General features: G+C 53.9%; 4 protein-coding genes across 4 annotated transcripts; 1 reads left to right on the forward strand and 3 right to left on the reverse strand.

Annotated features, from left to right (window-relative positions):
* Positions 1-288: 288 nt before the first annotated feature.
* On the reverse strand, positions 289-994 carry UBC2 (Ubiquitin-conjugating enzyme E2 2; the record flags this gene model as incomplete). The annotated part of the gene is made up of 4 exons (XM_051501826.1): positions 289-412; positions 469-693; positions 811-875; positions 953-994. 4 exons carry the CDS (start codon positions 992-994, stop codon positions 289-291), a joined length of 456 nt encoding a protein of 151 aa, XP_051347928.1.
* Positions 995-1664: 670 nt separating this feature from the next.
* Positions 1665-3621, reverse strand: J4E92_010490 (uncharacterized protein; the record flags this gene model as incomplete). The annotated part of the gene is made up of 2 exons (XM_051501827.1): positions 1665-2744; positions 2812-3621. The coding sequence occupies 2 exons, from the start codon at positions 3619-3621 to the stop codon at positions 1665-1667; spliced, it is 1890 nt and encodes a 629-aa protein (XP_051347929.1).
* A 3879-nt stretch (positions 3622-7500) lies between these two features.
* On the reverse strand, positions 7501-11126 carry J4E92_010491 (uncharacterized protein; the record flags this gene model as incomplete). Its single annotated transcript, XM_051501828.1, has 3 exons — positions 7501-8990; positions 9037-11014; positions 11079-11126. The coding sequence occupies 3 exons, from the start codon at positions 11124-11126 to the stop codon at positions 7501-7503; spliced, it is 3516 nt and encodes a 1171-aa protein (XP_051347930.1).
* Positions 11127-11797: 671 nt separating this feature from the next.
* J4E92_010492 (uncharacterized protein) lies at positions 11798-13480 on the forward strand (the record flags this gene model as incomplete). Its single annotated transcript, XM_051501829.1, has 1 exon — positions 11798-13480. One exon carries the CDS (start codon positions 11798-11800, stop codon positions 13478-13480), a length of 1683 nt encoding a protein of 560 aa, XP_051347931.1.
* Positions 13481-13869: the final 389 nt, after the last annotated feature.

The following is a 13869-nucleotide window of genomic DNA, read 5'->3' on the forward strand; positions in this document are numbered from 1 at the left end:
AGCAGTTGCAGCAAGACACCGCTGCATTGTGCCCAAGACAACTAACCAGGATCCCTGCATTAGTGGAGCGACAAAGACAATCACGCTTCTCTACATGATCAGCGATGCCAACGAAAACGGACGTATATTGGCTACGCCACGAACATAGAACCATAGTGAACCAAACTCCACGCCGCAGAGCCTCAAACAAAACGCCCCTGGCTGCCAGTAACAAACATGACATTGTCCCTGTCCCTTGTAACTCCATCCCATGCCGTCGTGTCATGATATTCGTACCCCAGTCGCCCCTCAGTCCTCCCAGCTCTTCTCCACCGTCTCGCGCACGCGCTTGGTGTACTCCTTGCGGTTCTCTTTGTACAGGTTCGATGCTTCGACGTTGGCGGGAGACGAGGTGTTCGGGTCGTTTAACAGACTGGACCCTGTTAGCATGTGTCGCGCTGTAGCCCATCTAGCTCTACTCGGACGTACCTCTGAATACTGGTCAGGATGGCTGCCACGTCGTACGTGGGCGACCACCGGTTTTGCAGAATGTCCAGACACAGCTCGCCGGTCCCGTATACGTTGGGGTGGAACATCTGGCTAATAAACTTGACGCCCGGCGGCTTGTTTGGGTATGCCTCCTCGAAATGCATTATAAGACGGAAGGTCCCGTCTTCGAACGGTGTGTCTGCTGGGCCGATAATAACTGCGTTCCTGTCTATGTGTCAGCAGTCAAGCTCAGACACGGGTTATTGCCGCTGCTGTGTGTCCGAAAGTCGAGGGTGACTGCGAGGCTTGGTGTCGCGTGCGGGGGAATGCGGTGAGCCGTACCAGGTCATGACATTATCCGCAACTGGAGAAGCAGAGACGCCAGCGGGAGGATCAGTTTGCATGCGCTGTTTTTGTCAGTACAGTGTTCTCTATTAAATTGCGCAAACATCCAGAGCTTGCTGGTGCTGCTCTAGTGGCGTACCTTGAAGTCGCGCATCAAACGGCGGCGGGCTGCAGTAGACATGGTTGTGCGTAGATGATGGACGGAGCTCGAGGTAGTTGAAGCGGAGTGGGAGGTGGAGGTAGAGGTAGAACAGACACGGTGGATATAGCTACAACCCAGGTTGGTGGTACTGAGTCGCAGACGTAACTGGCACCTTCCGCTGTCGGTCGTTCGGCTTGTGGAGGCAAACGCCACCTCACGTGTAGCTTGAAACTTGGCTTATCGCAGTCCCCCAATCGTGGTACTCACCATTACACCCCTCCTTGTCCCCGCCGCTTCGCACCAGAGTCACACAGCTTCACAGCACCACCATCATTCTTTCACACATGATCAACGCCGACGTCAGTTCACACGGCACCGAGTTTACGTTTTCAGTTTTATTGTTGTACTGTGCTATAGATAGCCAGATCACCCGTCGCCCATGTATCGCCTGCTCAAGATCATCATCGCCATAACGCCCTGCCCTCATATGCCCCAAAACGCCGTAAATGCAACTCATTCTGACCATGCTGTTTGCAGAACGCTTGACAATACACACCCTGCGTCGTAAAGTCATACACCATGAGTCGCTAATAAAACTGGACATTAACAGCATCGCTAGAAACAGACTGGAAAGATGGAATCTCGGCATCCGTAATAACACAAATTGATCGAAAGGGAAAAAGGTCGTGGGTGCTTGGGAAACGTGCCCTCACTGGCCAGCTGCTCCAGCAAGACCATGGTGGGATGCCTGAGCTGACTTCTCACGGCCCAAGTAATCCACGATGGGGAAGCGAGCGCGACGCTCGAGCTCATCCAGAGGAATGTGCGAGCGGATGAAGCGGTTCTGGTCGTTGGCCGGCGGCTGGTAGTCCCACGACTCCTTGCGACCAATCTTCAGTGCACTGCAAGCAACCTGGCGCATGCGCTGGCTTCGGACGACGTCGTTGTGGATGGTCTTGAAGTCCCACTTCTCGCGTGCCTCCGCCTCGAACTTGGCGAGCATCTTCTGGTTGTGAGGTTCTGGGGAAGGGGCAAGATCATGCAGCTCCTGCGGGTCTTCAACGAGGTTGTAGAGTTGCGGTCCGTCGGCAAGGGAGTAGGTGAACTTCCACTCATGACGACGGATCATGTAGGTGGGAGTAACGGTGCCTTCGCCCATGTACTCGCCGAAAACTTCGTCCTTGCCTGGCTTGTCTGAGACAAGGTACTCGTGGAGGCTGACACCATCCAGTGGCAGACGATCATCAACTTGTCCTCCGGCGAGGTCGACGAACGTGGGCAAGAGATCCATGGTGGACACGGACTCCTTGACCTTCTTGGGCGCGATATTGGGCCCGTTGATAATCATCGGTACTCGCGCGCTGTTCTCATACCAGCTCATCTTGTACCACAGGCTCCTCTCGCCAAGCATGTCGCCGTGGTCTCCAGAAAAGACGATAATGGTGTCCTTGTCGAGCCTGCAGTTCTTGAGGAGACGGACGAGCTTGCCAACCTGGTCGTCAACGAAGCTGCAAGCAGCGAAGTAGGCACGGCGCGCGCGGATCTTGGCCTCGTCTGGAACAGGGTTGTCCCACAGGTCGATGGTCTTGAGCAGACGCTGGGAGTGAGAGTCCTGGTTCTCTTGGGCGATCTCAACCTTGGGCAGGGGAATGTCGACGCCCTCGTATCGGTCCCAGTACTCTTGGATCATGGTGTAGGGGTCGTGTGGGTGGGTCAAAGAGATGGTCAAGGCGAATGGCCGACGGGTCTCGGGGTCAGACCGAACGTAGTCGTAGAGGTACTGTTGAGCCTGAAGGTATGTGTTAGAAGACTTCCTTATACCGCTGGAGTATATTGTACTACTGAGATATCCTTACCTTGTGCATGACATCTTCGTCATAGTCGAGTTGGTTGGATCGCACACATGGTCCGGCTTGCATGACCGAGGCCATGTTGTGGTACCACTCTTGACGCTCCTCTGGCTTGTCCCAGTTGACGGACCATCCCAGGTCGCCAGGGTAGATGTCGGAAGTAAGTCGGTGCTCGAAGCCATGGAGCTGGTCCGGGCCGATGAAGTGCATCTTTCCTGCGAGCGCAGTCTCATATCCTTCGCGGCGGAGGTAGTGGGCGTACGTCGGGATTTCTGGACTCAGGATCGAGGCGTTGTCGTATCCTCCGATCTTGGATGGCAACTGGCCGCTGCACATGGTGAACCTAGATGGTGCACACAAAGGTGAGTTGCAGTAAGCGCTCGCGAAGTTGACGCCGGTCCTAGCAAGCTCATCAAGATGAGGTGTCTTGATAACTGACTCTGGGTCATTGAACTTTAGCATGGGTGCGGCCATCTGATCGGCCATAATGTACAAGATGTTGGGACGCTTTCCGTCTCCCGAAGTGCGAGTCTGAGTCGCATAGCTGTCCGACTGTTGACGAAGAGTCTGAGCAGTAATGAAATCGCTTCCGCCTTGCTGAGCATCTGAGAACCCGTTGCTGGAGAAGCCACTGCTACCGTTGACATGGCCGTTACCATTACCGTTCATGGCTGTAGAAGAGAAGGAAAAGTCGCCGCCAACGGGAGCCTGGGCCTCCTTGAGTGAGACACCGCCGTCCTGGCTGAAGGCTTGCTTGCTGGTGTGAACATAGGATGAGGGCGGCGACTCTGGGTCTAGCAAGAGACTGGGTGCCATACTGTAGTGGCAGTGGTTGTGGTGGTAGACTTGAAGCTTCGATGATATTGTAGGAAGAAGCAATTAATTCCTGAATGTGGGTGAAGGCAGGAAACTTGGTGGGCAAACTCTGGTTGAGATGAGGGCAGTGGGACCTTTATAGATAAGAAGGATAAGAAGCGCGACGCCCCGGAAGTCGCGTCGGCCGCACGGTGTATGTGGGGAAGTGCGACCCTGACGCGCCTTACAAAAGGTTGGGTCGTGACTTCCAGCGGTCACGCAATCCTACGCAATCCACGCTTCGAGTGACCAATCCCGCCCGAACTAGTCCCTATTGGGCGATGGCGAAATCCCACCTCTACGAGCACACCGCCCGCCCTGGTCTGACTTCAAAAGGCCCGACCGGCCGCAGTTCGATGTACGATGCTGGAGGGATCATCATGGAGCGTTTCATCGAGCACGCGATCTTACCTCACGTCTTGGCTGGGGTATTCACTAATTAGCGAGCAGGGTTACATTAATCTAGAACAATATGATGTATCTTGTAATTCATAGTGATTGTTGCAAATCTCTGACATGAAATTCTTTCAGTGATTTCGTCGTCGCCTCGCCATTTCTGCGTAACATGCAAGTTGTGTGCGCGGCCGGACTCTGGTAGCGCTCAGTCATCCTCCCGCCTTCCGCTGCAGGATTCAAGATTGCCACGCTGCATCACCCATAGGTAGCCAACCCGGCCAGACCAGACCCTTTAAATTCATATCCGTACAGCCATGCAACAGAATACGATATGTCTGCCTGTCGCTAGCGCATGTATTGCCAGTGTGATCGATCCCCTTCGAGCAGCAGCGACCACGGACGTCGAGATTGACAACGCCATGCATATGATCCATATGCAGGGTAGTCGATCAAGTCGGGAATACGTAACAGCCAAGCATGCAAGCATGTACATCCGCTAGATTTTGAGCACACGAGGAATTGATGAAGTTTGGGTAGGAGTCGTGGAGGACTTGGCACGTCGCTTGGCACCGCAAACCTTACCTGTGTAGTGTGCGACCTTAGTTGCTCATCTTCTACCTACTGACTGAACATCATCTTGACATTATTCAACCAATACTGCATGCGATGGCTCAACTGCATGCTGCGCGTCCTCTTGCCACCGTTATCGCGAGCGCCACTCGGTCAACTCCTCGCGACCTTGCGACTCCTCGGGACGTCGCTCCTACGTGAACGTGCATGGCACGCGAGCATTGAAGTCGTCCAGGCTCCACCGGTATACACTTTCGTGTTCGGAGCATCTAGCGACCGGTGCGAGGCGGAGTGTCCGCATGTTCTTCCAGATCCCACCGTCATTGGCCTGCTGCGTCCGCCTAGCCCAAACGAGAGATGTCTCGTTGCATTGGCGAATCAACACTATTTGATGCCAAGTGGCTGCAGGCTACTGATAGCGCGCTGCAGTCTCCAACGACACATGCATGCGGCTCTCCGAAGGCTCGCTGGCACTAGAGTCTTCGCAGGATTCACCGGACAGGCACGTGAACATGATTGTTTTGTCGGCTCGACCCGTTTGTGGTCTGACTCCTTCAAAGTCTCTCCGACCTGCACGCAGATTGATGTGTTGGCATCGATGCGCCGAGAAACTACTGTAATTGGACGTCGTATCAGTTCGGCCAGACTTGAGCTGCCTCGTAGTACAGTCGTCGTTCGGTTAGAGAACTGCAGGGGCAAGGGGCCTTCGGAGCTTATCCATCGTGTCCACAACTCCAGATGCAGTTATCCCCACGCGATGGTCTTGATTCTCGACTCGAGGGCTAGATCGCGCGCTGGATATGCATGCTCGCTCCGCTCCACCACCACTGTAAGCAGCATACAAACAATTCTGGACTGAGTTTTGAATTGTTGGTATACCCACCCACACCTAAATGTCATGTTTACATCCCAAGTCCACTAAACTATCTAAGGTCGTCGGGCCCACAAAAAGTAGTTCACCACACTACAACACCCAGCAGTGATATCACAACAATCCTGTCCTCCAACACCACGACTAGCACAAAACAACATCAGTCATTATGCCCGCCACTCCATTCTTCCCTGGACTTTTTCTCCCATCCCGGGCAAGAAACCCTCGCAATCTCGATAACAACCACCTCCCCCACTTGCGCTAACAACCACCCCTTCGTGCCCGCCTGGTACGAATCGATAATGAAATCTTGCAGGCCACAGTTCTGCGTCAGCCCGCCAACAGCATCTCCACATACGCTAATCGCCAGCATCCGCGACGCACGCACGACTTGCAGTCCCGTCCGTCAACGCACCGCCAATGTCCAGACATACCAGTCACGAGGACCCTCAAAACACCAAAACACCAAGGCACCCAGCCAATCGCCGGCGCATCCGAAGACAAAGTCCGCGAGCTCAGTGTTCTTGGCATTTCCCGACCGACGCCCGATACTCTCGAATGACTCTTGATAACCAGGCGCCGGGTCGTCGCCCGAACGCTGCGCGACGATCCGGTCGGTGAGAAAGCGACAAAGCGACGGCCCGGGACAACGACTCCGAGACGACCGACAACCGAAGTGCGCATAGTCGCCACTGAGCTTTGGGGTCCACATACGCTAGTGTAAGAGAAACTTCATGTTTTGGGAAGGTTTCGTGGAAGGGGCTGATTGGTGGGTATGACGTCCAGCGCATACGTCGCGGGCCTTCCGACTCGACTCGACTCGACTCGTGCTGCTGAGTCCTTGTTTGGCATGGTAATTCTCGCCGTAGTTGCTGATAAGGAGAAAGCAGCCGGAGAGCGGCCTTGCTAGGTCGCTGGCTGGCGTTACGTACGAGATGGTCATGAGACCTACAGGGGAGAGTATTTATCACGTCTATATTGCTGAAGCCAAATAGTATAGCAGGACCATGCATGCACAGATAGTAAGCTAGGGAACGTGAGTATGACAAAGTTATGAGACAACGTCTGTCACTCAACATATCACATTTCTAATCACCAGGACTCTATAACCAGGACAGCAATCATGCCAACGTTAACACTCAACATTCTATGTCGATGTGTCAGTAATCAAACGAAGCCGCCCTCCCCCTCCTCATTGTCACGATGATATAAAGAACAACATGGATACGTGGGCAGACAACGCTCGTCGATCACGATCATGAGTAAACCACAACTACTATTTCGTCAACCGCAGCCCAAACTGCCCTCCCTCACTACTCGACGATGAGTAAACCACTAACACAACCCACATCACACAACCCACTTCACACAACACCTTACATCACAGCACAAACCCATCAAACGCCAACCATCTCTAACGCAAACAATTTCGGATTCCCATAAACACCTTGGAATGCTATAATACAGACACATGCCCTCCTCTACGCGAGCATCTTCGAAAGATCCGCAAACTTATCCTAGAGCCTTACTAATCCTATGCATGAACCTCGCTGTATGCACTCATTTTGATGACACATCTTCTTATCCCTCGGGAAAAAGATAACCATGGAAGACTGTCGCAAGACCTTGACATCTGCTCAATATTTACCGACATCTTTCTCATTCTTCCACATACGACCATAGGACACTAAGAATTAGGCTTCCCGTCCGCTCAGCCATATACAAGCAGTGTACCGGCGGATTAGTAGTTAGGTGGGTGACCACTAGCGAATCCCCGCTGTTGTATGTTTTTGCTCTTTTTGCCTTTTTTTTTTTTCCTCAAATCCGACCGCAGGAGACGAAGCTTTAGCTATGGAAAAAGATATGTGTGACATGACATGCTCCGCTTACGGTATACGATCTGCCTTACAAGCAAGCGAGTTTGCCTTGCATTCCAGCCACTAGCTACCCGTAGCTGCGCTTCCCTCCTCTGCGTCTCTGCCGAATACCGTGTATCATCTTCTCTACACATTGCCAAACCCCTTCGAATTCCTGATCGCCAGCCCCAACTTCCCCTCCAACACCCCCCTATCCCCATAATCCGGCAAATACAGCTTCCCAAAACACGTGCTACTACTCGGCAAGCTCCCCGGGCTTCCCATGATCCTAACAATATGGAACGTGATACTCTCGTAGCCCGTGACAGGGACACGGTCACTTGCAGTCACAAACTCAAGAAGAAGTCGTAATTCTTCTTGGCTGTAATGCTCGACCACATCCCAGAAGTTGCGGATATTGGAATGTGTGGGTGTGTATCCGTCTTCGTATTTCGCGCAGCGTTTCAAGTCAGTGATGGAGATGTGCTGTGTGCCTTCGATGAGGTGGCGAAGGGACGATGGTGTGAAGAGATGGAGGCTTTTTGGGTGGATGCAGGTGAGGAAGCCGTGCAGGAAAGGGATGAGGTTTGGAGCGACGGAACTGTATGTCAGGGCGCGGACGTAGTCCTTTACATACTGTGCACGGTTTTCGTTGGTGACTAGACCGGGCTCTTCGATTGGGGAGTATGATTCAGCGAGGGCAGGGAAGTTGTCGCCTAGGTTTTGGTCGATCGGCTGGCCGAAGGCTGAGTAGCTGAATACGTACTCGCGCATGAAGACGTCTGCGACGTCGCCGTCGCTCCAGGACAGGAGCGTGCGGAAACTTTCTGCTAGGCTGGGCCAGCCGTCGCTGATGTAGTCGATGGGGTCGTAGTTGGCTGGGCCTTCGACGCGTGGGTTGCCGGTGGTTTGGAGGTACTCGTAGAAGGCGAGGGGAAAGGTGACGGGTAGGGTAATGCCGTTGTAGACAGCAAGACTGAATAGTATACCGAGCATCTGGAACTTCCACGGAGGTTCAAAGCTGCCCGGTTGGAACCACGTCATGTGCGTCTGTGGATCGATCGTGAACATGCCTGGCAGAGTTAGTCGAGTGGCTTGCATAGTATAATGTGGCTCACCATTCTCCGGCCTGAAAGCTTCACTCAGAACGACACGGAAGAATTCGTACGTCACGCCGCCGTGATCCGCACCGACTTCTCCTTCGTTGTGACCCATCTTGACCTTGAGCGGTTTCAGCAACATCCTCTTGTCCATACCCCACAGCTGATCAAGTGTGTCTTTCAAAGGTTCTTCGCGACTGACATCCAACACTAGATATTCACTCAGGGTAGTCTTGATTTTCCTCTTAATAATCCACCAATAGGGCTCTTTGAGGAACATCTCCAGCGACTTCTGCATTTGGTGGGTGCGCATAGTATGGTCGTACTGCTTCATCATCTCGGTGAAGTTGATGGTACGGAAGTACGCCACGAGATGCTGCGCGGAGAAGAGGCATGGGTACTCGAACACATGTAGAGTATTGGGGTGATGCTCCCATGTGAGGTAGTTGATAGGCTCGTTTACTGTGTCAATGCGCTCATCGAGTATCGGCATTTCGAACATGTTCGAGTGTAAGTGTAGAGCTTGCCGCTTCGAGTCTGGAAATGTTAGCTTAGTTATAGTAGAAACATCCTGTATGCTTACGAAGTCTGTCGAGAACCATCACGGCTGTGCCAACGCTGCTCCATTTGTTGATTTCAGCCTTGCTGTCCCATTTCTTGACGATGATAGTCCTCAGCCACTCCATAAAAGTAGCTGTCACAGTCCATCCTGGATCTCCATCGCGATCATGGCTTGAGTTCAGCTTCATCTTTGTCGCCAGACCGACGCGCTCCACCACCTCCAAATGTTGTATTACCATATCCACAAGCCCGACAGAAGGTGGAACTTGTTCTGAATCATCATGGTTCGCTTCTGCGACGTCTAAACTGGCGAGTATATGTTCGTAACAAGTCCGCATCCCAATAGCCCGAAGTAAACGATCGGCAAGACGCACTGCCGGTTCGTACTCCAACTCGTCGATGATGTCCATGTAGGGATGCGCAAAGGCGTCGGTATTGGGAGTAGCAGTGGGCACCATGACACCCCAAGATCGAAGCCTGCGTATTTGGGCCCATGTGTGCGGCCATCCAAGCGGTACCAGTGAAGTGAGTGCGTGTATGCATATCATGACGATATGAGCGGCTTCATGGGTTTCTAGATAGCGCGAGGCACCTTGATGACCACTGGAGGACTGGTCCGAAGGACTGCTATTGGAAGCGCCCTTTCTTGATGGCCTCAGACGAGGACTCTTCTGAACGTCGAGTTCAGGTGGAGAGACGAACAAAGCATCCAGCGCGAGCCACAGGCTATCGAAGATGAGCGCACCGTTGCGATGATTCCAATCTCTAAAAGAGTTGGCTAAGCGTGATGAGTCGAGATGAGGTAAGGGTGAGTCTTTAAAGTCTTGGTTGGTATCATGGAATGATGCAAGTAGCTTTTGTGGGTCGCTCAGAGTATAGAACAGAGATCGGTTGACGAGGGGTTTTGTACGTCGCGTACGTCGCCGACGATCAAAGTCGACAACGTAATTGAAGTCTGTAGTGTGGCTCTTGCCGTAGCGATGGACGTCGTCTTTGAGCTCATCGAGGACATTGCAATTCAATGTTGGGATAACGGGTACATCGGATGATGAATGTTCCTCAACAAGGGTGTTCTTAGGTAGTTCGGTTGCTGCTGATGATGGCTTCGCGCGGGGCGCAGCAGCCGAGTATGTCCCACCGATAGTGAAGCTTTTCTTTCCTGTTTTCGAGATTGATAGCATCGCTAGATCTGATGCACCATCCACGGCAGTAGGATGTGCTGCTGAAGGAGGATGTCTTTGAGTCGTGCCGTTCGAGGGATGGTAGGGTATCCTGTGGACATGGTGCCCGTTAGTCAGGACCTCAGCGCCAGCGTTGTCTGGCTGTGCACTGTCACGAGTGGCGGCTGATAGATGTGAATGCTGACGAACGATACGCGAGTTTTCATTCGAACGTGATGTGTTCGAATCGTTTGTACCAAGCGTTGGCCTGGTGCTTGGATCCGCATGACGCCCATCGGTCTGAGAAGCGAGTGTAGCGAATGTTTGAGTAGAACGAGCGTCATGTGCAGGAGTATGCTCGGATTTGCGCAGGGAAGCAAGGACAGAAGCAGGTGTAGGTATTTGCGTGGTATAAGAGTATATCATAGTCAAGCTGTCGTACAAGTTCTGACTAAGAGCCTTTGGGTCTTTTCTAGCTTGCTGCCGTTGCTTGAGGGCATTGATCAAGTCGCCATCCTGGTCTTGTTGACCATTATCTCCCGCACGACGTTGCCTGCGCTGTTGTGCCAGTTGCCATACCGAAGGATAGACCAGGTAGTCCTCGGCGGAGTGGTTCTTAGCATGTTGGGCAAGGCCATTCGTAATATCGAACGACTCAGGCGCAATCTTGAGCTCGTGGGGGCATAGGCCGCGATTCGGATTGTCTTGACCGGCAAGGTAATGGGCTAGGGCGGTGGCCGTGAGCAGTGTGGGCGGACGGTGTGGTCTGGACGCGTTGCGCTTGCCGGATGAGAGGCAGGTGGGGGTGTCGCAGTAGGCACTCTTACAGCCATGTAGGATCTGGGATAGGTAGCTAGTCAACAGTCAGCATTCGCTCCGGAAATGAGAGGAGTGATGGGCGCACTGTCGGACAAGATGTTGGAAGCGGCGCTGTCTTTCTGTCTGTGAGCATTCCAGGACGCGGCTGGTGTCTTGTACGTCTATCACATCTTTCCTACGCGAGCGGTTCGAGGCACGTGATGACCGTGTCGATGGGCCAGCCGCTGCAGAAGCCGATGGGGTTTGGTTGGTGGCATTGAACGGAGCGTCGCGAGGGTGCTCAGTCCCGTCTGACATGCTCATATCATCGATGACGATGTTGTTGCAAGAGAGAGTGGCGGCTAAGGATGCGGTCTGGTATTGTATGTGCGAGTGTCATGGTATCACATAGCCACTCGAGGTATGCTATAGAAGGCGATAGGGCTGAGGTAGTGGCCGAGGGGTGCTCTTGCCCTGCGGCTCTAATCCGCTGCAGGGATGGCAGGTGCCAGTGGCTTGGCACAACGCCTGCCGATTGATGTCATGCCTGTGCGCTTCAATATTCGCCCCAAGTCGGCCTTTTGCGCAATTCACCATCTTCGCCGTGCGCAGAGCTGCTGATAAGACGCAGAATCCGACACCCGCGCCTTCTCAACTTTGTAATCGCGCCCTGCTCGGCCTAGTCGATTTTTGCCCCTCGGCCAGTCATAAAGTCGTGAAATCGTCGGCGCTACCACATCCCACACTCAACCCCACCTACCGCCTATATTTCTACTCCTCCCTCCGAGTGCAACCACATCGTCAACCCCCCAAACACTCGCAAAGATGGCGTCGCAAGTTCCCTCCCAGGCTAACATCCAGTCTACGCATCCCTTCACTTGCAATACATGCCAGGTCGCCTTCCGATCGAGCGAGTTGCAGCGGGCGCACATGCAGACCGACTGGCATCGCTACAACCTCAAGCGTCGCGTGGCCTCGCTCCCACCGCTATCCTCGGAGATCTTCACCGAGAAGGTTCTTGCGAACAAGGCCACCGCTGCCGCCACTGCCGCCAAGGCGTCGTTTGAGAAACTGTGCACCCCATGCCAGAAGACGTACTTCAGCGAAAATGCCTACAACAACCACCTCAACAGCTCCAAGCACCGCATCAACATGGCCAAGTCGGGCAGAGGCGCGCAACTAGACGACGCCGCCTCGGTGACTGGCTCCATGGTCAGCTCTGCCTTTTCGCTGGGAGAGTCCATGGCTGAGTCGGAAGCCACCACCGTCAACGGGGACAAGGATGTCGCAGATGTCGCCGAAGGTCTACAAAATGCCAGCCTCGAAGGCGAGGACGCAGCTGAGAACGAGTCCGCCGCCGCCGAAGACGACAAGAGCTCCGTTGCCGCATCGACCAAGCCTGCCACCGATCCCCTCCTCGACTGCCTATTCTGCAACTACAAGTCGCCCAACTTCCAGCTCAACATCACCCACATGGGACGATACCACGGCATGTTCATACCCGAGAAGGAATTCCTCGCTCAACCCGAGGAGCTTATCAAGCATCTCCACGAGAAGGTCCACGCCTACCACGAGTGCCTCAAATGCCACAAGACTCTTCACACCGCCTCTGGCATTCAAACGCACATGCGCGACCGCGGCCACTGCATGATTGCCTTCGACTCGGATATTGAGTTGGTCGAGATTGGCGAGTTCTACGACTTCCGGAGCTCTTACCCCGACGCTGCCGACTTCGACGAGATGGCAGAGGAGGCTGAAGATTCCGACGATTCGTCATCTACAACAGGAGGCGGAATCAAGCTCGGTGCCAGGCGCGAGACCAAGACTACCACAGAGGATGACGCGGCCATGTCGAGCAACGCCGAGGAGGACGCAGGCTGGGAGACCGACAGCACCGTCTCGAGCGTACCGACCGATGAGATCACAGCCGTACCCATCGACCGCAGCCACCGCCACAAGTCACTCAACAAGTCGAAGCACCACAACCACGCCGACCCCCGCCCACACCGCGCTGCCGACGGCTTCCACTCCCACGCGCACCACACTCCCCAAGCCGTCTACCACGATGAATACGAGCTCCACCTCCCCTCCGGCCGCACCGCAGGTCACCGCTCACTAAACAAGTACTACCGCCAAAACCTACGCAACTACCCCGGCGTCGCCGAGCGCATGGAGGAAGCCCAACGCGCACGCATACCCGGTGCCATCACCGCCGGCGACGAAGACGAAGAGGACCAGGACGGCGACGTCACCATGGACGGCGAGGAAGGCGAGGAGGGCAGCCAACTCCAAGTCCGCGGTCGCGGCCACGACAAGGACCGCCAGCTCCTGTCTCGCGCCAACGGCGGCAGAGGCATGGTCGGTGTCACCGACGCCAAGAAGAAGGAGATCCAAGCTGTCGAGAAGCGCGATAGGAGGAAGGAGCAGGCTGCTCGCAGTCGCTACCAGGCTAATGTTGAGAAGGCGCAGAACTCGCAGAAGCACTTCCGCGATCCCCTTCTGCAGTAGTTGGAAGGACTTCTGTGTGTGGGCGGATTGTTGCGGTTGCTTTTGGGTTCTTCTTTTTCTTTTACGTACGTGTCTTTTTAACGAAACTTTTTATGAGCATGGGGAGGCGTTTGCGTGGCAGACAAAAGGCATGAACTAGAATGTCGCGAAAGACTTCAGACTCTTGTGTAGTTTACCTTGGGATATGGATTACATGATCAAATTCTGCTGTGCACGTTGGGATGTCATGCTTGTGGATAAGCCATGTATTGCTTTCAGACTCTTTACAGACATTGACACTTATACATCGACTTCATTTCCATGACATTATCCTACGTTTCCCTACATACCAACATCCACCAACCTTTTATCCCACATCCAAACCATCAAAACACATCCCCAATCTTTCC

Source organism: Alternaria infectoria, assembly GCF_024043175.1.
Source record: "Alternaria infectoria strain BMP 0036 chromosome Unknown scaffold_37, whole genome shotgun sequence".
Taxonomy (NCBI): Eukaryota; Fungi; Ascomycota; class Dothideomycetes; order Pleosporales; family Pleosporaceae; genus Alternaria; species Alternaria infectoria.